This window comes from Anolis carolinensis, chromosome 1 (genome assembly GCF_035594765.1).
Source record: "Anolis carolinensis isolate JA03-04 chromosome 1, rAnoCar3.1.pri, whole genome shotgun sequence".
Classification (NCBI taxonomy): domain Eukaryota; kingdom Metazoa; phylum Chordata; class Lepidosauria; order Squamata; family Dactyloidae; genus Anolis; species Anolis carolinensis.
Window position 1 is genome coordinate 136880184 of NC_085841.1, and position 19597 is coordinate 136899780.

The 19597-nt window shown below is 38.7% G+C and overlaps 1 protein-coding gene across 4 annotated transcripts in view; it reads right to left on the reverse strand.

The window, feature by feature from the left end:
- Positions 1-19597, reverse strand: part of csmd1 (CUB and Sushi multiple domains 1) — a 1478446-nt gene that overhangs the window by 308024 nt on the left and 1150825 nt on the right. For all 4 annotated transcript variants that reach the window (XM_062969106.1, XM_062969107.1, XM_062969108.1 and 1 more), the window contains 4 exons: positions 18408-18602; positions 14780-14918; positions 5264-5451; positions 817-1005 (listed from right to left, as the gene is read on the reverse strand). In XM_062969106.1, the coding sequence (XP_062825176.1) occupies positions 817-1005; positions 5264-5451; positions 14780-14918; positions 18408-18602 (711 nt within the window). The remainder of the gene's footprint in view (positions 1-816; positions 1006-5263; positions 5452-14779; positions 14919-18407; positions 18603-19597) is intronic.

Sequence of the window (19597 nt, forward strand, 5' to 3'; positions counted from 1 at the left end):
GTGCATCCTCTGAAGTAGACCTTTAGGGCACAATATGCAAGAAGGGGAGAGGATAGGGCACTCCTAGGGTATAAATAGAAATTGACTGCCACAGTCAAGGTTTCCCCTGACATTAAGTCCAGTCATGTCCGACTCTGGGGGTTGGTGCTCATCTCCATTTCTAAGCCAAAGAGCCGGCGTTGTCCATAGACACCTCCAAGGTCATGTGGCCGGCATGACTGCATGGAGCGCCGTTACCTTCCACTGGAGCAGTACCTATTGATCTATTCACATTGGCATGTTTTCGAACTGCTAGGTTGGCAGAAGCTGGAGCTAACAGCGGCCACTCACGCCGCTCCCGGGGTTTGAACCTGGGACCTTTTGATCTGCAAGTTCAGCAGCTGAGTGCTTTAACACACTTTGCCACCGGGACTCCTCCAGTGTTGAATACAAAGTGCAAAATTTCAGCAGGCCTAGTTCACTTTGGTGACGCTCATCAGCTGCAATGGGAAAAGCAGCCCCAGTCAAAGATTTCCCTTTAAAAGGTGAAGATGTTTCAAGGACAAACTTCCACATCTTTTATAAAACAAGGCAAGCCTAGCATAGCAGTGTAACTTCCTCTGTTTTTTAAATGTCCACCTGAAAAATACACATTCATAGGAACAGAAAAGGAAGGGATACTGTGTGAAGTAGAAGAAAAAGGACCATATAATTATGTTTTTTTTTCTATACCTTTCTTCACTTCTGCAGGAAAAATAAGACTTGAAAAGACAAGATCAGAACAACTTCTCCTTTGATAATAAATAATAATAATAACAGCTGTAGAATAGTACATACCATCACAACTTGGCAGGGCATGGTTCCACTGATGGTTTCTTTCACAGACTAGTGGCTCATCATCACTGAGAGTATAACCAGGATCACAGCTAAATGTTACTGTAGATCGGATACTGAAATTGTTGCCTCGTCGATGACCATTCACTGGAATTCCTGGGTCAAGGCAGGAATCTGACTCCAGCGTAACACCTTGTTAGAAACCAGAGAAATATATATAAGATATATACCAGCAAAAAAATAACTTAATTTTCTGTTTTAAGTAACTTGATTCCTATAGTATTCCTATTTTACTTTCCATATGGAAAACGTTGATATAGGGAGAATGAGAAAAAAGAGATGGTACTGGGCAGTCAAAAAAGTTGTAATGGTTGAGTGTTGAACTATAACTCTGGAGACCTAAATTTGAATCCTTACTTGACCATGGGAGCCCACTGATTGACCTTGCATAAATCACATTATCTTAACCCCACAAGAAAGTGAAGGAAAATCTCCTCTGAACAAATCTTCCCCAGATTGTCATGTGATAAGATCCATCTTAGGGTTGCTATAAGTCAGAAACAACTTCAAGGTACACAACGGGAACTGTTTATGAACTTCTAGATGTTTTCTGTTCCACATTTCCAAATAGCTCCAGGAGCCTTTAGTGCTAATCTAAAGCAAGAGTCAAAAGACCCTTTCTTGAAGCCATTTAGCCATGCCAGACACATTTTTGAGAAATGTAGAGTTGCTTATGACACTGGAGTAGTGAGCAGCTACAACCTGTACAGAAAACGGAGCCATTGTTATGCAGAGAGTAAGATACAGACTATTCAATTTACTCTTTATAGAGCTGAGTTGTGCAGATTCTCCAACATATTCATTATTCACAACACCTATGTTTGACTTCAGACATTTAATATCTGACGGTGAATGCTATAAGAAATTTAAATAAATGTTGATGGCGTTAGGGAACAAAATCAGATAGGGCCACATTTTTTTCAAGATCCTCCTGCCTTCTAAATGTAATACAAGGAAAATGCAGGAATTTATTAGCAGAAAGGATATAAAGCAGCTTAGCATTCCAGTCTCAAATAGATTGTTTATATTAAACTTATCGCTTAACTATTCTGGTCCCAAACCCTGCACTCATCATGAATAAACCACTGGCTGTTCCCTTGACTAACAGCAATTTCTGATAAATATCATGGGTTTGTTAGGCTTTAATTGCCTTTGTCTCAATTTTGACAAAGTCAGAAAAAATCAGAAGGTGATTAGAAGTTCTGGTCTATCCCAGGGCTTCAGGGAAGTCTGGATAGCAGGGATCATTTGGTTTGATCCACTGTCCAGACTAAACACTGCCATCAACACCATTTCCCTGGTGATCATCTGCCCAGGAGCCTTGATTTGATATCACCAGATGTGCCCTCAAGGCCCAGGAGCTTGGATAGATCTTAGTGGTGGTAGTGGCATTGCCAGGTGAACAAAGAGTCCTTCTCCCTTATGCTACCCTATAAATGAAGGATGTTTTCCCAATAATTGTAGCCTTGAGTTCTTTTGAGGAAAGAGAAAAGAGAAATATAATTAGTGAATACATGTATTTCCTGTGATATCAAATTCAAATCAGTAGGCCAGGGATGTCACTTCTATGGGAAGACTTTGTGAGATCAGATATAACAGGAAGCTGGTTGACTTAACTTCTTTTCAAGCCACAGTGGAGATATTTCTAAATGATGGAAGATAGATTTAGAATGCCTTCAAATATGATACCAAGTTTTATGTGTTAAAATATAGTGTAATGTTTCGAATAGAGCATAAATGTCATCCATTTCCCTTTCCCTTGCCATGGTGTTTTTACCCCAAGCAGTTCTCTCTCCCCTCTAACCTTTAGTGGTTTCAGATAGCTATAACTACAACTTAATTTCTATTCTTCAAAAACCACAATGCCACATATGATTTTATTTAAGAGTTGTATTCATTTATTACTTTATATCAGTTCAAAAAAAACTGGTAATCTTTGATGCTAATCAAAGATGGTAATCTTTGAAATGATGCCCTACTAAAGCTTTACTTCTAAGGAGTTGGGTCATATAGCAACATGATGTTTTTGGCTTTTGTTGTTTCATTGGCTGGCTATTTTGAACTTCACTTGAATGAACGTTTTCTAATGATTTACCATGATCATTCATCACAATAACAGCTGGAAGAAGCATTTGAGTGCAGGAACTGTTGGAAACAGTAATTTAAAAGGACTATGTGAGCAGTACAACAGCCGTGATGGATCACATGAAGAAGAACAGCCTTAATTGATCACATTTCATCTCAGGGCCACACTTTGCCTATCCCTCTGTTTGACCCTGCATGCTTTCTGTCTACTGTGCTTTTCACCACTTTCATCATGGAGGGATATGCAAAGAATGGGGCTTTCAAACAAAACCGGTCTTGAAAAATAAGCCCAATTATTTTGGAGTCTCCCCTTATTTCACTTATCTTCTAGCTATCTGACTATCTATCTAGCCATAATTTTTGTTCTTTCCTTTTCTACATTTTAGCAACTTGTCTTACTTTCCAGGGTGTTTTCTAGGAGCCCAAGGCATATTGAGCAGCTTTACAATAAATGAACATGTCTGTATATGATTTAATTCTTTAGATAATGCACATATATATATAAACTGAAAACACAGTATGGGAAACATTCATAAAATTCTACAAAGAAATGAAAAGTATTAGTAGCCCTGAAAAAAATTTATCTTAAAGGAGTGTAGCATACACTTTCTGTCCCCATTTCTCTGAAATTTAGAAGACATCTTCTCCCAAAGGTGGACTTGGACTCTTCCTAATCTGATTTAGATCCAAATCCAAATCTGTTCAGAAATCCAAATAATGTTTGTTCACACTGGAAAACAACTAATTTCTGTTTGTCACAACCATATCAAATTTAGTGATAAGAATTTAACAAGGTTGTGACAAGCAGAATAAAAAAAAATCTAGCCATGAGTTGTTCTCCAATGACAGTAAATGTGAACCATGATTATTTGAATTTCTGAACAGGTTTGGAAGTGAATCCAAGTATGATCAGTTGGATTTCAAGTCCATCTGAGTGGAAATCAGGCTATTTTCAGAATCATTGAATTTGAGTATTTGAGTATCAAATTTTGTAGTTACAGTAGAGTCTCACTTATCCAACATAAACGGGCCAGCAGAATGTTGGATAAGCTAATATGTTGGATAATAAGGAGGGATTAAGAAAAAGCCTATTAAACATCAAATTACATTATGATTTTGCAAATTAAGCACCAAAACGTCATGTTTTACAACAAATTTGTCAGAAAAAGCAGTTTAATACACAGCAATGTTATGTAGTAATTACTGTATTTACGAATTTAGCACCAAAACATCACAATGTATTGAAAAGACTGACTACAAAAACATTGACTACTAAAAAGCAGATTGCGTTGGATAATCCAGAATGTTGGATAAGTGAATGTTGGATAAGTGAGACTCTACTGTAGTTCACAATCATATTATTTATTTAGATTTAAAGGTCAATCTCAATCTCTCTTTCATGCTGTCTTTGGACACCAAACTGAAAATAAAAAGGTAGGGGTGGTTAAAAATGACTACATTTGTTAATTCCTAATCCAATTTCTACAGTGAGGCTTAGTTGGTGCAAAAAACAAACAAACAAACAAACAAACTCCGGGGCAAGTGTTTCTTCCTGTCCACCTGCCCAACTGTAAATAGACAAGCACCCAGGTACTAATGCTTTCTCATAGTTCTACAGTCTGACATCAGACAGAAAATCAGTTTGACCACAAAATCAGGGCCGGCCCTCCTCTAAAGCCCCGTGATTTAGAATTTGGAGTTGGGCCAAGCTTGGCCCAGCCACCCAAGCCCCAAACAACTCTGAATGGAAGTTGCCCCTAAGATGCCCCTCTTTAATTCAAAACTTCTCACTTTCCTACCAAAATGACCAAAGTGAATTAGGCATCACCCAGGCCAAGCTGCTCGGTTCCATGAGAATAGAGAGCAGGGTAGGCAAACACTACCACACTACCTTTTCATAATCTTGAAGATCAGGTGCATGGTGGTCAAGCATTTCTACCTGCCCTGAAGCATCAACACAAGTAGCAGTGTTCCCTAAGACAAGTGGGCAAGCCAAGCACAAGTGGTGAGATAAGCTGAATGAGCAGCAGCAAAGACTTATATATCTTTGCACTCCATCCCCGAGATGTCAGCATGATGTGATGTAAGCATTACCCACTGTGTCCACCTCATCCTGGAATCAGACAAATCATCTGCACCCTTGGAGTGACCACAGAATCACAGTGGCAGAGGTTATATTTTGAATTATTTATACCCAATCTGTCTTCTATAGTTCAAGATGGCTTATCAGAGGCTTTATAGACACCTATATATTGACATCCTCTATAACTCTGTATATAACATTTAAAAAGAAGGGGAAACTTACTCTCATAGTGGATTAAGAAACCAACACTTGAGCGACTGTTATCGGTAGTGAACAGCAGGTACATGAAGTTTCCAGTGCTAATAAGAAATTGTGGTGCTTGGGTACCATGGTATTCTCCAATTAAAGGGGATGAGCTACTTGACCCATCTCTGACTTCCAAAGTATCATAATTTACTTCTGTTTGGAATCTGCAAAATAGTAACAAATTGCACTAGGTGTTCATTTTGAGGTAGCATTTTAAAACAACAGTTAATCACATTGCTTGATTGTACTGTTCTCATTCCTGGTCTTAAGCCTTTAACTTGTAAATATAGAAAATCATTATTGTCACCATATACAAATGGGGGACACGGAAAGAGGCTCCTCGAAGACTGAGTAAATCCAGTCGGGGGTCCCCTGGGCAACGTTTCTGGTAAACGGCTAATCTTTCCAACCCAAAAGCATTGCATTGCTTTTAAACATTTTTTAACATTTTAAATGTGTTTTATCTCTCCACAAATGGATGAACACCAAAGGTCTTTATCAAGACCATTGCTAACAATTATGTCTATTAATATAGAAGGTTTGTCACTTGCTAAGGATGAGCTATTAGCCAAAATGTCCGAGGACATCTCGTGTGACATTTTATGTATACAGGAAACACACAGAGACATCACAATGAGAAGACCAAAAATTCTCGGAATGCAACTGGCAGTGGAAAGACCTCACAGACAATATGGTAGTGCCATATTTGTACAATCTGGTATAGCAATATCTGCAACCTCTCTCACAGAAGTGAACAACATTGAAATCCTATCTGTGGAACTGGACAGTTGCAGTGTATCTTCACTCTACAAACCACCTGGGGCTGATTTCTATTTTACGCCCCCAACCAATTGTCACAATCATGAAGTCATTTTTGTGTGTGGGAGATTTCAACTGTCTGGGGCTATGGCGAAGATGATAGAAATGGTGAAGCAGTGCTAACGTGGGCCGACAATAGTAGAATGAGCCTCCTTCATGACAGTAAATTACCACCATCATTTAATAGTGGCCGATGGAAGCGTGGTTATAACCCTGATCTGATTTTTGTAAATGAAAGCATAATCCACCAATGCATTAAAATGGTATTAAACCCGATACCTAATACTCAACACAGAGCAATAAGCTGTGTAGCATATGCAGCTGTAAGACCAAAAAGTGTCCCATTCTGCAGAAGATAGAACTTCAATAAAGCTAACTGGACAAAGTTTACAGAGACCTTGGAAGCAGCTATTTCTGATATATAACCTTCTATAGAAGGCTATGATCTGTTTGTAGAAGCTGTGAAAAGATACAGTGATGTGACTATAGCGGCAGGCCAAAAAACTATCTACAGCCATAGCTAATGCTAAGAAAAACTGCTGGATAGAGCTGCTTGAGAACCTTGACATGTCCAAGAGTAGCCGAAAAGCCTGGCAATTGCTGAGACGCCTGGATAGTGACCCTCTGGTCAACTATGGACACACAAACGTAACAACAGACCAGATAGCTCACCAGCTAATTCAGAATGGGAAAACCAACTGCAGCAGAGTAAAGATGAAAATCAACAGGGTGCCAGAACTTGAAACCCACCAGTTGTCATCTCCTCTAAACCTGAAAGAACTCAGAGAAACTATCAAGCTATGTAAAACTGGTAAAGCACCTGGCTTAGATGACTTAATGATGGAGCAAATCAAACACTTGGGGCCCAAAGCTGAAAAGTGGCTTTTGAAATTCTACAATCAATGCTTGGCACACAAACAGATTCCCAGAGTATGGAGGAAAATTAAAATCATTGCCATTAAATGCGATTTCCTGCTTCTTGGCAGGGGGTTGGACTGGATGGCCCATAAGGTCTCTTCCAACTCTACTATTCTATGATTCTATGATTATAAAACTTGGTAAAAATGCCTCCAATGCCAGGAACTACCGACCAATCTCTCTCTTATGTAATCTATATAAAGTATATGAGAGGATGCTATTAAATCAATTAAGACCTGTCATCGAACCTAAGCTTATTGCACAACAAGCAGGTTTCAGACCAGGGAAAAACTGTATAGGTCAAATTCTTCATCTGACTGAGCATATCGAGGAAGGCTATGAGAAAGGCTGCATTACGGGAACAGTTATTGTGGACCTTACGGCAGCCTATGACACGGTGCAACATAGAAAAATGCTGCATAAAGTCTACCATATCACCCGGGACTTTGACTTTACAAAAACTGTCCAGACCCTCTTAGAAAACCGCAGCTTCTATGTGGAGTTTCAGGGCCAGAAAAGCAGATGGAGGAGGCAAAAGAATGGCTTACCCCAAGGCAGCGTTCTTGTACCAACCTTATTTAATATCTTCATGAACGATCAGCCACAACCACCACTCACAAAGAGCTTTATATATGCTCATGACCTTGGCCTTACAACACAAGCAAAAGATTTTGAAACAGTTGAAAAGCAACTCACCAATGCCTTGAAAGATCTCTAAAGCTACTACAAAGAGAACCACCTGAAGCCTAACCCTGCCAAGACACAAGTGTGTGCTTTCCACCTACGTAACCGCGAAGCCAACAGGAAACTGAAAGTTACTTGGGAAGGCCAAGAGCTCGAACACTGTTTCCATCCTAAATACCTTGGTGTCACCTTAGACCGAACACTAATATATAGGAAACACTGCATGAACACCAAGCACAAAGTAGCTGCACGCAATAACATCCTGCGCAAACTGACTGGCAGCGCATGGGGTGCAGACCCACAAGTAATAAGAACATCAGCCTTGGCCTTGTCTTTCTCAACTGCAGAGTACACCTGTCCTGTCTGGCAAAAGTCTGCCCATGCAAAGCAAGTGGACATAGCACTGAACGAAACATGTAGAATAATCACAGGATGCCTTAAACCTACACCTGTTGATAAACTCTATAAGCTAGCTGGCATTACCCCCCCCCCCCCTGATGTGCGACAGGAAGTTGCTGCTAACTGTGAGAAAAATAAGGTTGACATTGTGAAAGCCACCCACTGCATGACTATAAGCTCCCTCCCAGTAGACTTAAATCAAGGAAAAGCTTAATGAGAACCGCCACTCCTCTTGATGTTTCCCCAGCAACAGCAAGAGTTTCCCTCTGGGCAGCTAAACCAGGCAATCCCAACTGGATGGCCCCCCATGAGGGTCTGCCTCCAGGGGCAAACAAAAAATGGGCAATGGAGAGGGCTGTGGCGCATGCTGGAAAGCAAGGCAGCTGCAACAAATCAACAAATCACTCTGACCAAGAGGTCATGAGTTCGAGGCCAGCCCGGTGCCTGCGTCTTGTCTCTGTCTCTGTTCTATGTCATGGCATTGAATGTTTGCCTTTATGTGTGCAATGTGATCGGCCCTGAGTCCCCTTCGGGGTGAGAAGGGTGGAATATAAATGCTGTAAATAAATAAATAATAAATAATTTGGAAGTCCCTCAACAGACTGAGAAGCGGAGTGGGCAGATCAAAAGACAACCTGGTAAGATGGCACTACCTGGAGGAATCTTCCACCTTGTGTGACTGTGGAGCTGAACAAACAACTCCTCATATGTATGCTTGCCCACAATGCCCTGCCTCATGCATGGAGGAGGAGTTGTTTAAAGCTATGGACAATGCAATTGCTGTTGCCCGCTTTTGGTCCAAAACTATTTAGCTGTTTGTGATTCCTTTATTTTATCACTTTTAAACTTATTTATTATGCAATGCTTTTGACACGAAATAACTAAAAACCATATACAAACCAATATGTGAGACAAGAATGTCAGATGGAGAATGACCATGATTCCTCCAAGATTATGCATCAAACAGGGGGTATATGAGGTATGAGGAGAACCATGGACAACTTTTCTCTTTTACAATGTTGTTCTATATCCCTTGGCACTTCTCAGATTAAAAACATGAGATCAAACAAAGATTGAATGAGGATGAAACCATTCTCTAAAGATTATTTCTGCATCAAATGTATCCAGTTTTTGTTTGTCATGGGTACAATTTTGACTGATGTACAACTTCATCTAATTGTGCCTGAAGATTTTGTAGATGCATCTGACAGCCCTTTCTACTACCAAAAAAATTTGATCTTTTACTGCAGGTTGCATGCCTACTCCTTTTCCTTGTCCTGTCTATAAAGACATCACTGAAAGCATTCAGAGAAACAATACATTCTCACGGTGTAAGTTCACTAACCTTTTGGACAAGATATTGGGAAAAGGTTTATACTGAAGCAGACTTCTATTCTGTAGCTCTTCTATGAAGCTGATTAATTTGGTTTCAGAGGAAGGAGGACAGCAGCGAAAGATCTGTGACAATATCTAACCCAAGAAAGAGATTCTGGAAGCCAAATGCTTTGCAGAAGTTCTTACAAAAGGAAATCAATTTCTTTAGTTGGATGGACAGAACACAATAGTGTGTTCTTATTACTGGAAATGACTGAAAGCAAGAACTGAAAAGAACAGAATCAGGCTAGAAGAATGTGCAAGATTTGGACTCATTCCTCTGAAGGGAAATATATATATATTTAAAAAAAATATTTACATACATTAACAGTTACAGTGTAAACAAAACACCAAACAATGAGCATTTTACAAACACATAACCCCACCACCAAGGCCTGAACAAGTATCATTTCCTTTGCCATAAATTTATGAGTCAACCAGTAAACAAATGTCATATCCAAAATTCCTGACCAAAAAAATTGTATTGCTTTCCTTTTTCACTCTCTAAAACATAATTAATAAAAACTGACCAGTATAAATCAAAATCAGATCTATTAGTACCCCCCTGAACATCCTCATTTCCATTGATAATTTATCATTTAAGGCTACGTTCCAGACCTCCCCATACCATGATTCCAGTGTGAGATTGGTTACTATCTTCCAATTCCTTGCAATTATAAGTCTCGACATTGTGAGTAAAATCACCAATTCTTTCTTTCCCATTTCTAAATTCAACTTTGTGGCGTCCATTAATAATGCTAACCTAGCATCCAGGGTGATGTTTAATCCTATAATGTTACCTATTTCTATAAATATTTTGTTCAAAAAACTCTTCAACTGGGGGCATTCCCACCATAAATGAAAACATTCCCCTTTATGCATGCCACATCTCCAGCAGAGGTTACTTTGCTTCCTATCCATCTGGTATAGCTTAACCAGTGTGGTATACCATCTCCATATGACTGTATGCATTTTCTTTTAATCTTATTGACAGATTCTCAACCACTCTCAACTTTAAAACCCTTTTCCAATCGAGATCCGTCAGAGGCCCTAGGTCTCCTTCCCATACCTTTTCTAACAGCTTCAGCCCTATTTCTTCACCTATTAATCCATTGTATATTTTCCCAATTAATCCTTTCCCAGATATTTCTTGCTTTTTAAGTTTACTTAGCCTTTCTTCATATTTGTTCAGCTCTCTAAATTTGGGATTTTTACCTTATCAATCCTTTTTCTAATTATATAGCTGTTGCCTCTCAAACCAATTCAGGACGCCGTGTTGTTCTAACTTGTTAAACTTGCCCATCAAATTTTGTATCAATTCCTCCCAAGAAAGAGCAGTTTCTACCTCCACTAATTTTAATTCATAAGTTTAATTCTCAGGTCTTCTGGGAAATTTTCCATTAAAACTATTAGGATTAGGGGAGAAACTCCTGGAAATATCCTGTTTTTTTTTTAACTTAACCCATGTCTCCATAATATCTTTAGCTAGGTTATTTTTACACCCCTTAATTACTTTGCCAGTTTTCAACATGAAAAGCATTTCCCCATAATCTCTTTGCCAACATTTTCCTCCCATTTCCCGTCAGATTAATTTAGGTTCCGAGAGCAACCTAAACAATCCCTTTATTATATGTGTCTCATAGTAGGTTTTTAGTTCTGATATTCCTATTCCCCTAATTTCTGTTGAATATACCATAAGCTTCTCAGTAGCCTAGATCTTCTAGTTCCATTACAAAATTCATTGACTAATTTCTGCCATTTTTTAAGACCAACATCTGGTAATTTAATAGGTAACATATTACAAAGGAAATTCAATTTAGATAATATTTTCATTTCAAAAATGGTGATTCTGACAAACCATGAGAGATTAATTTTTTTTATATTCCAGGAGTCCTGCCTGGATTTCCCTAAATAGTATATCAAAATTTATTTTTTTACACTCCGAATAATTAACGGGTATTGTAACTCGTAAGTACTTAATTTTGCTTCTAATCTTAACCTTAAATTAATCCATTATTTTCTCTTTGTCCTTTCCCTCCAGGTTTGTTGTCATTACCTCCGTTTTCTTCCAATTATTAGAGTTGTTATTTTTCCAAACTGTTGAACAGTTTGAAGGAAAATATAAATGAGAGAGAATTTAAACTCAATAATGTCATGCTTTTAATAGCAACCACTGTATGTTAAAATAAAAATAATACATTAAAGTTAATCCATTATCCTGAATATATTAAAATTCTCTGCAACAACAACAACAACAACAACAACAACAACAACAACAACAACAACAACAACAGCAATGTTAATGCCCACCTCTCCTTGGAGTTCAAGATGGTGTACAACAGCAACAAATATATGCAGTCTCCTTTCCTCCCTCTTCTTTTCTAACTCTAGGATCAGTTAACATTTAGATAATTTGGATGGCCATTGTTTTTATATTTTCAACTATTAACAACTTGAATTTGTGTTTTTTCCCCTGAGTATTTAATAAAATAAGTTAAATTTCTTTAACAATGTATTAACATTAACACTAATGTTTTAATGTTCTGTTATACAACAACTAAGAAAAATATGTTAATATAATCCCATGAGCTCTGTAATCAATGATAGAACAAGGAAAAATAGGCAATCTTACAAAGTTACATCCAATATAACTTCTGGTCATGCAGTGTAAATTCCTCTCACTCCCTTTGCATTCCTCTGATCTTCTCCACAAACTTTCTGAGAATCTACTGAAGGTTACAGTGTGGCAGGGGAATCTATTTCATTGATAGATGAACATGCTTGGATTTGCATTTTAATATTTTTAATTGACGGACTCTGTGTGTGTATGTACATATATGCACGAGTCTTCAGATGTACTACTGATGTGCCGTGGCTTTACTTTTTATTATTTCTACTGAACCAATGTGGAAAGTGAACTTGGGGAGATTATTTGACCTTGAAATGAGTACTTTGTGTTCTACATTTAGCAAGATAGATATGCTAACCTTTCAGCAAAAAACAAAAACAAAACAATCATTATTTTATCATCAGAAACACTAACATATCTTTTATTGCAATGGTATCCATCTAATACATAGAAATCAACTTACTTTGTATACATCCATAAACCATTACTTTTTACCCCCTCCCCCCCCGCTCCCTCCAACTTTACAAAGCATTTTTAAGTGCAACCAGCCCAGGAGTCTGTCCATTTTCTCCTTTATCTAATCATTAGCTTTACCTTCTTCAACCCATACATTAACCAGTCTCTTTTATTCTTTGTATTTTTATAATCTATGGAGTATCTTTTTGTATAGATTCCATGGTATCCTATTGTACTTGTTCATAAATATATTTATTCAATCTGTCTATTGTCCTTTTTTTTATCCTTCCACACCAATGCTATTACAGTGTGGGCAGCTTTAACCATTGCCATCAGTTTGTTGGCCCTCTTTCTCCAACGTTGCAATTTTCAACAGACCAGGCCCAATATACAAATTTACCTTGAATAACCCATATATTTGTTCTAGTACCCTCTTCCAAAATAACTGCGCTTCCTCACATTTCCACCACATATGTGTAAACCATCCTTTCCCCGTTGTACAAAAAAAGAAAAGAAAGAAACACTAACATATTTATGTTGGCATCAACTTTCATAACTGTATACTTTAATGTTGCATAGCTATTTTATGTGCATGTGCCTTCAAGTCACCTGTCCATTTATATCATGGGCAATTTTTTTCCCTTGGGGCCACAAGGTGGGCCTGACTGAGAAGGCCAGGCTGGGAGAGAAGGCAGCTGGGCACATGCTGGGTGGGATGGGCCTGAGGGGGAGAGGGCCTGTGAGAGAGCCCATGAGAAGGTGGGGCCAGGAGGTTGTCCTCCTGTCATAAGGATGTGGCTCCTCACTCCATCCTTATACCAGGAAGAAAGAATGAGACATGCAGATATGCAGTGACTGACCTGATCCTGCTCCCCAATCCTCCTCCCCCAGATCTTTGGGCTGTCCTCTAGGCATTATGCCAGGAGGAGGGTGAGAGAGGATACCCGAGAATGCTCTGGAGAGCTCTCAACAGCTGCCACCCTTTCACTCCATCCTTATGCTGGGAGGAGGGTGAGACATGCAGTAGCTGAGAACGCTCCAGAGGGCTCTCAGCTGCTGCGTGCTTTTCTCGCCCCTCTTTTCTGAAAAAGGATGTGGTGGGCCATCGTGTCCTTATGCCAAGAGGACAGGAAAAATGAGGAGGGCCTGAGGTAAGCATCCAGGGGGCCACATCCAGCTCCTGGGCCTTAGTTTGCCCATGCCTGATATATAGTGACAAGCAAATTTCCTTCATTTGAAATATAGCCTATGGAATCTGGTATTAACCTGCTCTTAACATTTATCATTGTGTGTGTATTAATAATGTGCAGGGGACCTATCAAATAAAAATTGCATAGCATACAGTTGAATAAGTATGCTCTAGACAGCAGAGGTTTGCTCTCAGGACATTATAACTTTTATTTACCTTCAAATACACGGACACAGAGAGAATTGTGCTTTATATGCCATGAGACCTATTGCTCTTCATATATTTGTCCGACCACACAATCCTATCCTTATGTACTCAGAAGTCAGTACCATTACTTTTTAAAAAAGCTGAACCAGTTACCGTACCAAAAATTTAGTATCAAATAATTGCAGAAACATATAATAATGAAAAGGCCATGCTGCACTACACTGCAACACAAGGTTCCCAATCCCTATACCAGTGATGGTAAACCTTTTAGAAACCGAGTGCTCAAATGGGGGAGGCACTAAGAGAGCAAGCAGTATGTAAGCAAGTGAGGGGGGGTCAGGAAAGCAAATGGGGGCAGGCAGGTGGCCAAGCGGGCAGATGTGGCAGGCAACAACATGCATGCCAGGAGAAAGGGCACTGCGTGCCCCTTCTGGTAGGTGTGCCATAGGTTCACCATCACCAATCAATACCTTGGGTACTATATATTATATACTACCCCTCTTTTTAGATACAATATGTGGCAATTTGCAGTCTGCAAGTCCTTGAAAATACAATGGAAAGTAAAAAAGATTAGAACAAGAATTGTGTAGGGAGCAGCAAGTGAGCAAGGTAACAAAGCTAATTTCCTCAAATCTATACATTTGTGTTTATGATTATGTTTTCTCCTCCTTCTGAAACAGCATAATTGTTTTCTAGAAAGACATAAAATGGTAACTCTATAAATAGCTAAACATTAACTAGATTGTTGCCATTCCAGATAATTGAAAATCTCATTTGAAAAAAAGGTCTTGGCGTTCCAGCATTTTGAAGTACTCACTTGTCAAAGGTGATCTTAATAGAGTGCCCTTGCCTTGCTTCAATTACCCATTCACAGTTTAAAGAGTCTTTGTAGTATCCCGGCCAGCCTGGGGGCAAAATAACTCCACTCGATGCTGTTAGGTGGCCCCCACATGGGGCTGGAAGATAAAACAACATAAAACCAAATTAATATCTCAAATCATATTTTTTCTTGCACTTTTAAATGGTTATAATTCATATGTTATTATTATGCTATTTAAGGGTGCTTTAACAATATTATAATTTATTGAAATTTTACTTGTATCTTGTGAGATGGCTTGAGTCCCTGGATTAAGAGAAAGATGGAATACTAAATGCATAAATGAATGAAATAATGAATATTACAGTCAGACTTCTGTATTCATGGATTTTTACACCCATGAATTCAATAATCAAGGGCTTGGAAATATTATCCATTCCTTCAAAGAAATCCTAGAAGGAAACCTTGCTTTTTGTCATTTTATACAAGGGACACCATTTTACTGCATCATTGTATATAATAGGATGAGCATCCATGGATCTTGGTGTCCATAGAGGGTTCGGAAACCAAACACCACCTGATACAATAGCCCAATTAAATGGATGTTTTTAATGGATGGCAGCACAGATATAAAATAATACTCCTGTTCCACACTTTTTAGTACTAGCTTGAAATATTTCCCCATACACTTGAAGTTTTTGGTGAAGCATATTACACAAAAACATAGTATAACTAATATATTCATCTTTAGGGAGTCAGAAGTTTATGTAATAGTTTTGTGACACAGAAATCTCTACAAAAAGGGCAAGTTTCAGGTATGAAAAATGAAAAGAAAATCTTGTCTTCAAAAGGCTCATCTAACAAACAGGTTAAGAATTAAAAGGTGGCCTAAAATTATTTTTCGAACAAATTAATAAATAAATTAACACACTAGGGTGGTAGCCTTAATATATACCTCATTGAAATAGGGCATCACTTCATACGTATTCAAATTTCAGATTAAATGCATTTCAGGAAAGCTTATAGGCATAAATACCAGCTGGTGTAAGTAGAAGAGCACCCAAATTCTATTATAGCTTCTTCTAGATTAAATCTACTAAAATTAAATTTATCAACATAAGGAGTGTGTTAAAGCAGATGTTAGGCAGCTCAGACTGTTTGTTAATTCCTTTAAGTTTTCATTATGCTGGAAGAAGAGAAGATGATGGATAAACAGGAGGCAAAAGTCATGCCTTTCCAGCAATTTTTTTTATAATTTTAATAGTTAGGTCAGCTCGGATAATTATGGAAGAATCTTTATGATACAAATATCATGTAGGTTATAAGCACAAGACCTTTTGGAAAATTCAAAAATTTCAAGATTGTATATCACTGAACACTTTTAAGATAAACACTCTAATGCTATATACATTTACCTGGGATTTAATACGTCCAAACACAGTTATTTATTTGAATTGATATGTTTAGCACTATGGTGCAAACCACCTTAATTTCTAGATACCATGTCCTACAATTTACAGCAATATTATGAACACATTTTCTATTATGATTTTTCTAACATCTGTACCAACCATTGAAATTCTAAATTAAATAATTCAAATTCTACAAGTACAGTACTTATTTAATTAAACAGGATGTATTACATACAGGCAGTGTGTTTACAAACAAGATAGGTTTTGTAGGTTTGTTCTTAAGTTAAATTTGTTTGTAGGTCAGAATAGGTATATTTTTAAGTGTAACTCCAGCCATGTTTGTGCTTTGGGTAGCACAGGGAAGGGTTAAGACCCCTGTGGTGTTTGTTTTGTTGTCTGTGCATTCAGAATATTTCACCTCACTTTCTGTGGTGTTTTTTTTTTTTTTGGTGTCAGGAGCAACCGGAATTGCTTCTGGAGTGAAAGAATTGGCTGTCTGCAAGGACGTTGCCCAGGGGACGCCCAGATTTTTTTTGATGTTTTACCATCCTTGTGGGAGGCTTCTCTCATGTCCCCGCATGGAGCTGGAGCTGATAGAGGGAGCTCATCCGCACTCTCCCTCTATCAGCTCCAGCTCCATGTGGGGACATGAGAGAAGCCTCCCACAAGGATGGTAAAACATCAAAAAAAATTCCGGGCATACCCTGGGCAACGTCCTTGCAGACGGCCAATTCTCTCACTCCAGAAGCAACTCCGGTTGCTCCTGACATGAAAAAAAAGTGCTGTGCTCACTGGATTTTTGTGGAAACAAGGAGTGGTGAGAAAACTTCAGTGGAGAGAACGTTTCCCCATCATAACCCTTTCAGGAGTTAATGTCCCTTTTTAGTGGTAATTTCTCTCACTTTTCTCTGTCTCAGGAATTGAGAAAATAATTTGTAAATCGGATGGGGACTGCCTATATTTGTTTTTTCCTGAATCATCTTTAGATTTCACCCTTGTATCTAGAGCACTCATTTTCCCTATCTCTATCTTGGAAAGAAAGCCATTTCCCTCTGTTGTCATATTAAGCCTGAAAGCTAGCACCTTCACCCATAGTAACACACTCGTTCTAAAACTATACATTTTCTGTGATGTTCAATTCTTCTACAGACTCTTCTCCCGATTTTCTGGTTAAAGGGCAAATATGATGCAGGAGTGACATGAGAGCAGAGAGAAATACGTTGATCCAGGAGTGAATGAATAGTATACAGAAGTATTTGAAACAATTCATTTGGAATAGTGACATCTTCATCACACTTGAAAGCTTTTCCATTTATTTCACTGTGAATTGAATACATTCCTGTTAATTTTCAATTTCATCTAAAAGTATGTCTTTTCTTATTTAATTGATTGTCTTGGTTGAAAGATCTCTTTTTATACATAGATACTTCCAATTTTTCTGCCAAACTTCCTATTTGGTGATTTACAGCCCAATGCCCATTCTTAAGGAGAGATAAAAGACAGCATACTATGATTATGCTAGAGTCTGGATGGTTTTGGATGTTATATAAAGTGTTCCTTGAATTAACCTAGAAGTCATCCCTCCATCTAAATTATTCTACACTACAGCATAATCCATAGGAGATGATTGGCAGAGGAAGCCGCCAAAGGACAATCCTGCATTTCCTCTAATATTCTGATGATGCACCATCATCATAAGCAGGTAAAAGGCACTTTGTGTCAGGGAGGACGCTAGCCCATAGTGACAAATATTGATCTATGAGCACCCCTAGATCAGATTACATATTTTAAGGGTGTGGAACCCCTTCCAAAAGGGCCAAAATAACACTTTTCACTCAGATAGTTTCTTGGTTGTCAGCAATACTTAGTGAAACATTGGTACTTCTACTGCCTCTATTAACTGGATTAAAGAGAAAGAATTCAACATCATCGACATACTGTACTTTAAGCCTCCAGTTGACGTCACCCAGCAGTTTTTTTTAATCAATATTAAAAAATGGCAAGGAAGGACTACAAAATATTAACACGAGTGCTTTCTTGTTATCAGAAAGATAAGGTCAGGGCCCAGAAAATCAATCTAGGAAAGGTGTTTGAAAAGCACTGGTGGGTTAAATAGCATCCATAGTAATTGTATGGCAGGATCTTCAATAAGTGTAATTATCCAAACTAAATGTATAAATGTATAAATGCAAGTTATCTAAAAGTCAGCTCCTTACCTTCACAACGTGGAACAGTAGAACTCCATACAACATTTCCATCTTGCATAATACAAGTTATGGTCTCCGAGCCCTGGGTTTTTACAAAGCCATCATCACAATGAAAGGAAACAGAGCTTCCTAGAAGGAACCTATCTCCAAAGCGTCTTCCATTGATGGGAATTCCTGGATCATGACATTCATTCTGACCAAATGCTAAGTTTTAAAAGAAAAAGAAAGCAGGTGTTCAGAAGCTAACCCTTTCCCGTGATTATTTAAATCAAGAAAATACTTATTCCGAGACTGCTAATTGCATATGGAGCACTTAGTATTGGGTCACACTTAGATCACTATTGGTAGAAGCAGTTCACAAACTGATCCATTACTTTGACAATAAAAGGCATGGAATGCAGAAAACTGTTCTCCGGATCTCCTCTACCAGGTGTATGGTACAATTCAGAAGAATGGCCTGTTCAAAAGTAAGCTCCATTCAGCTTGATATGATTTGCTTGTACATTTTTTAAACTTTAGAGTTGTATAGAATCAAAAAGCCATATCTGGCCATGGTGGTCCATGCTTTAGTTACATCTTGTATGGATTACTGCAATGCACTCTACGTGGGGCTGCCTCTGAAGATGACTCAAAAACATCAATTAGTACAAAGATCTGCAGCCAAGCTGCTGACAGGAGTGGCTATAGGGAGCGTACCCCCCCCCTTATTAAAACATCTTCACTGCCTGCCTATATTCTTCTGGGCCCAGTTCAAAGTGCAGGTTATTACCTACAAAGGCCTACACCAGTAGCTCTCAACCTGTGGGTCTCCAGGTGTTTTGGCCTACAACTCCCAGAAATCCCAGCTAGTTTACCAGCTGTTAGGATTTCTGGGAGTTGAAGGCCAAAACATCTGGGGACCCACAGGTTGAGAACCACTGTCCTACACAGTTCGGGCCTAGTCTATTTACTCGACTGCATCTTCCCCTATTAACCTTCCCCTATGATCCACTGGGGAAGCCCTCCTCATAGCCCCATCTCCGTCACAAGCATGGTTGGTGGGGATGAGGGAGAGGGCCTTCTCGGTAGTGGCCCCCTGGAAAACCCTCTCCAGAGAGATTAGGCAAGCACCCACACTCATGTACTTTGGGAAGGAATTGAAAACTTGGCTTTTTAAACAGGCTTTGACAATGGCGAAATGTAAGAATTCTCAATAACCA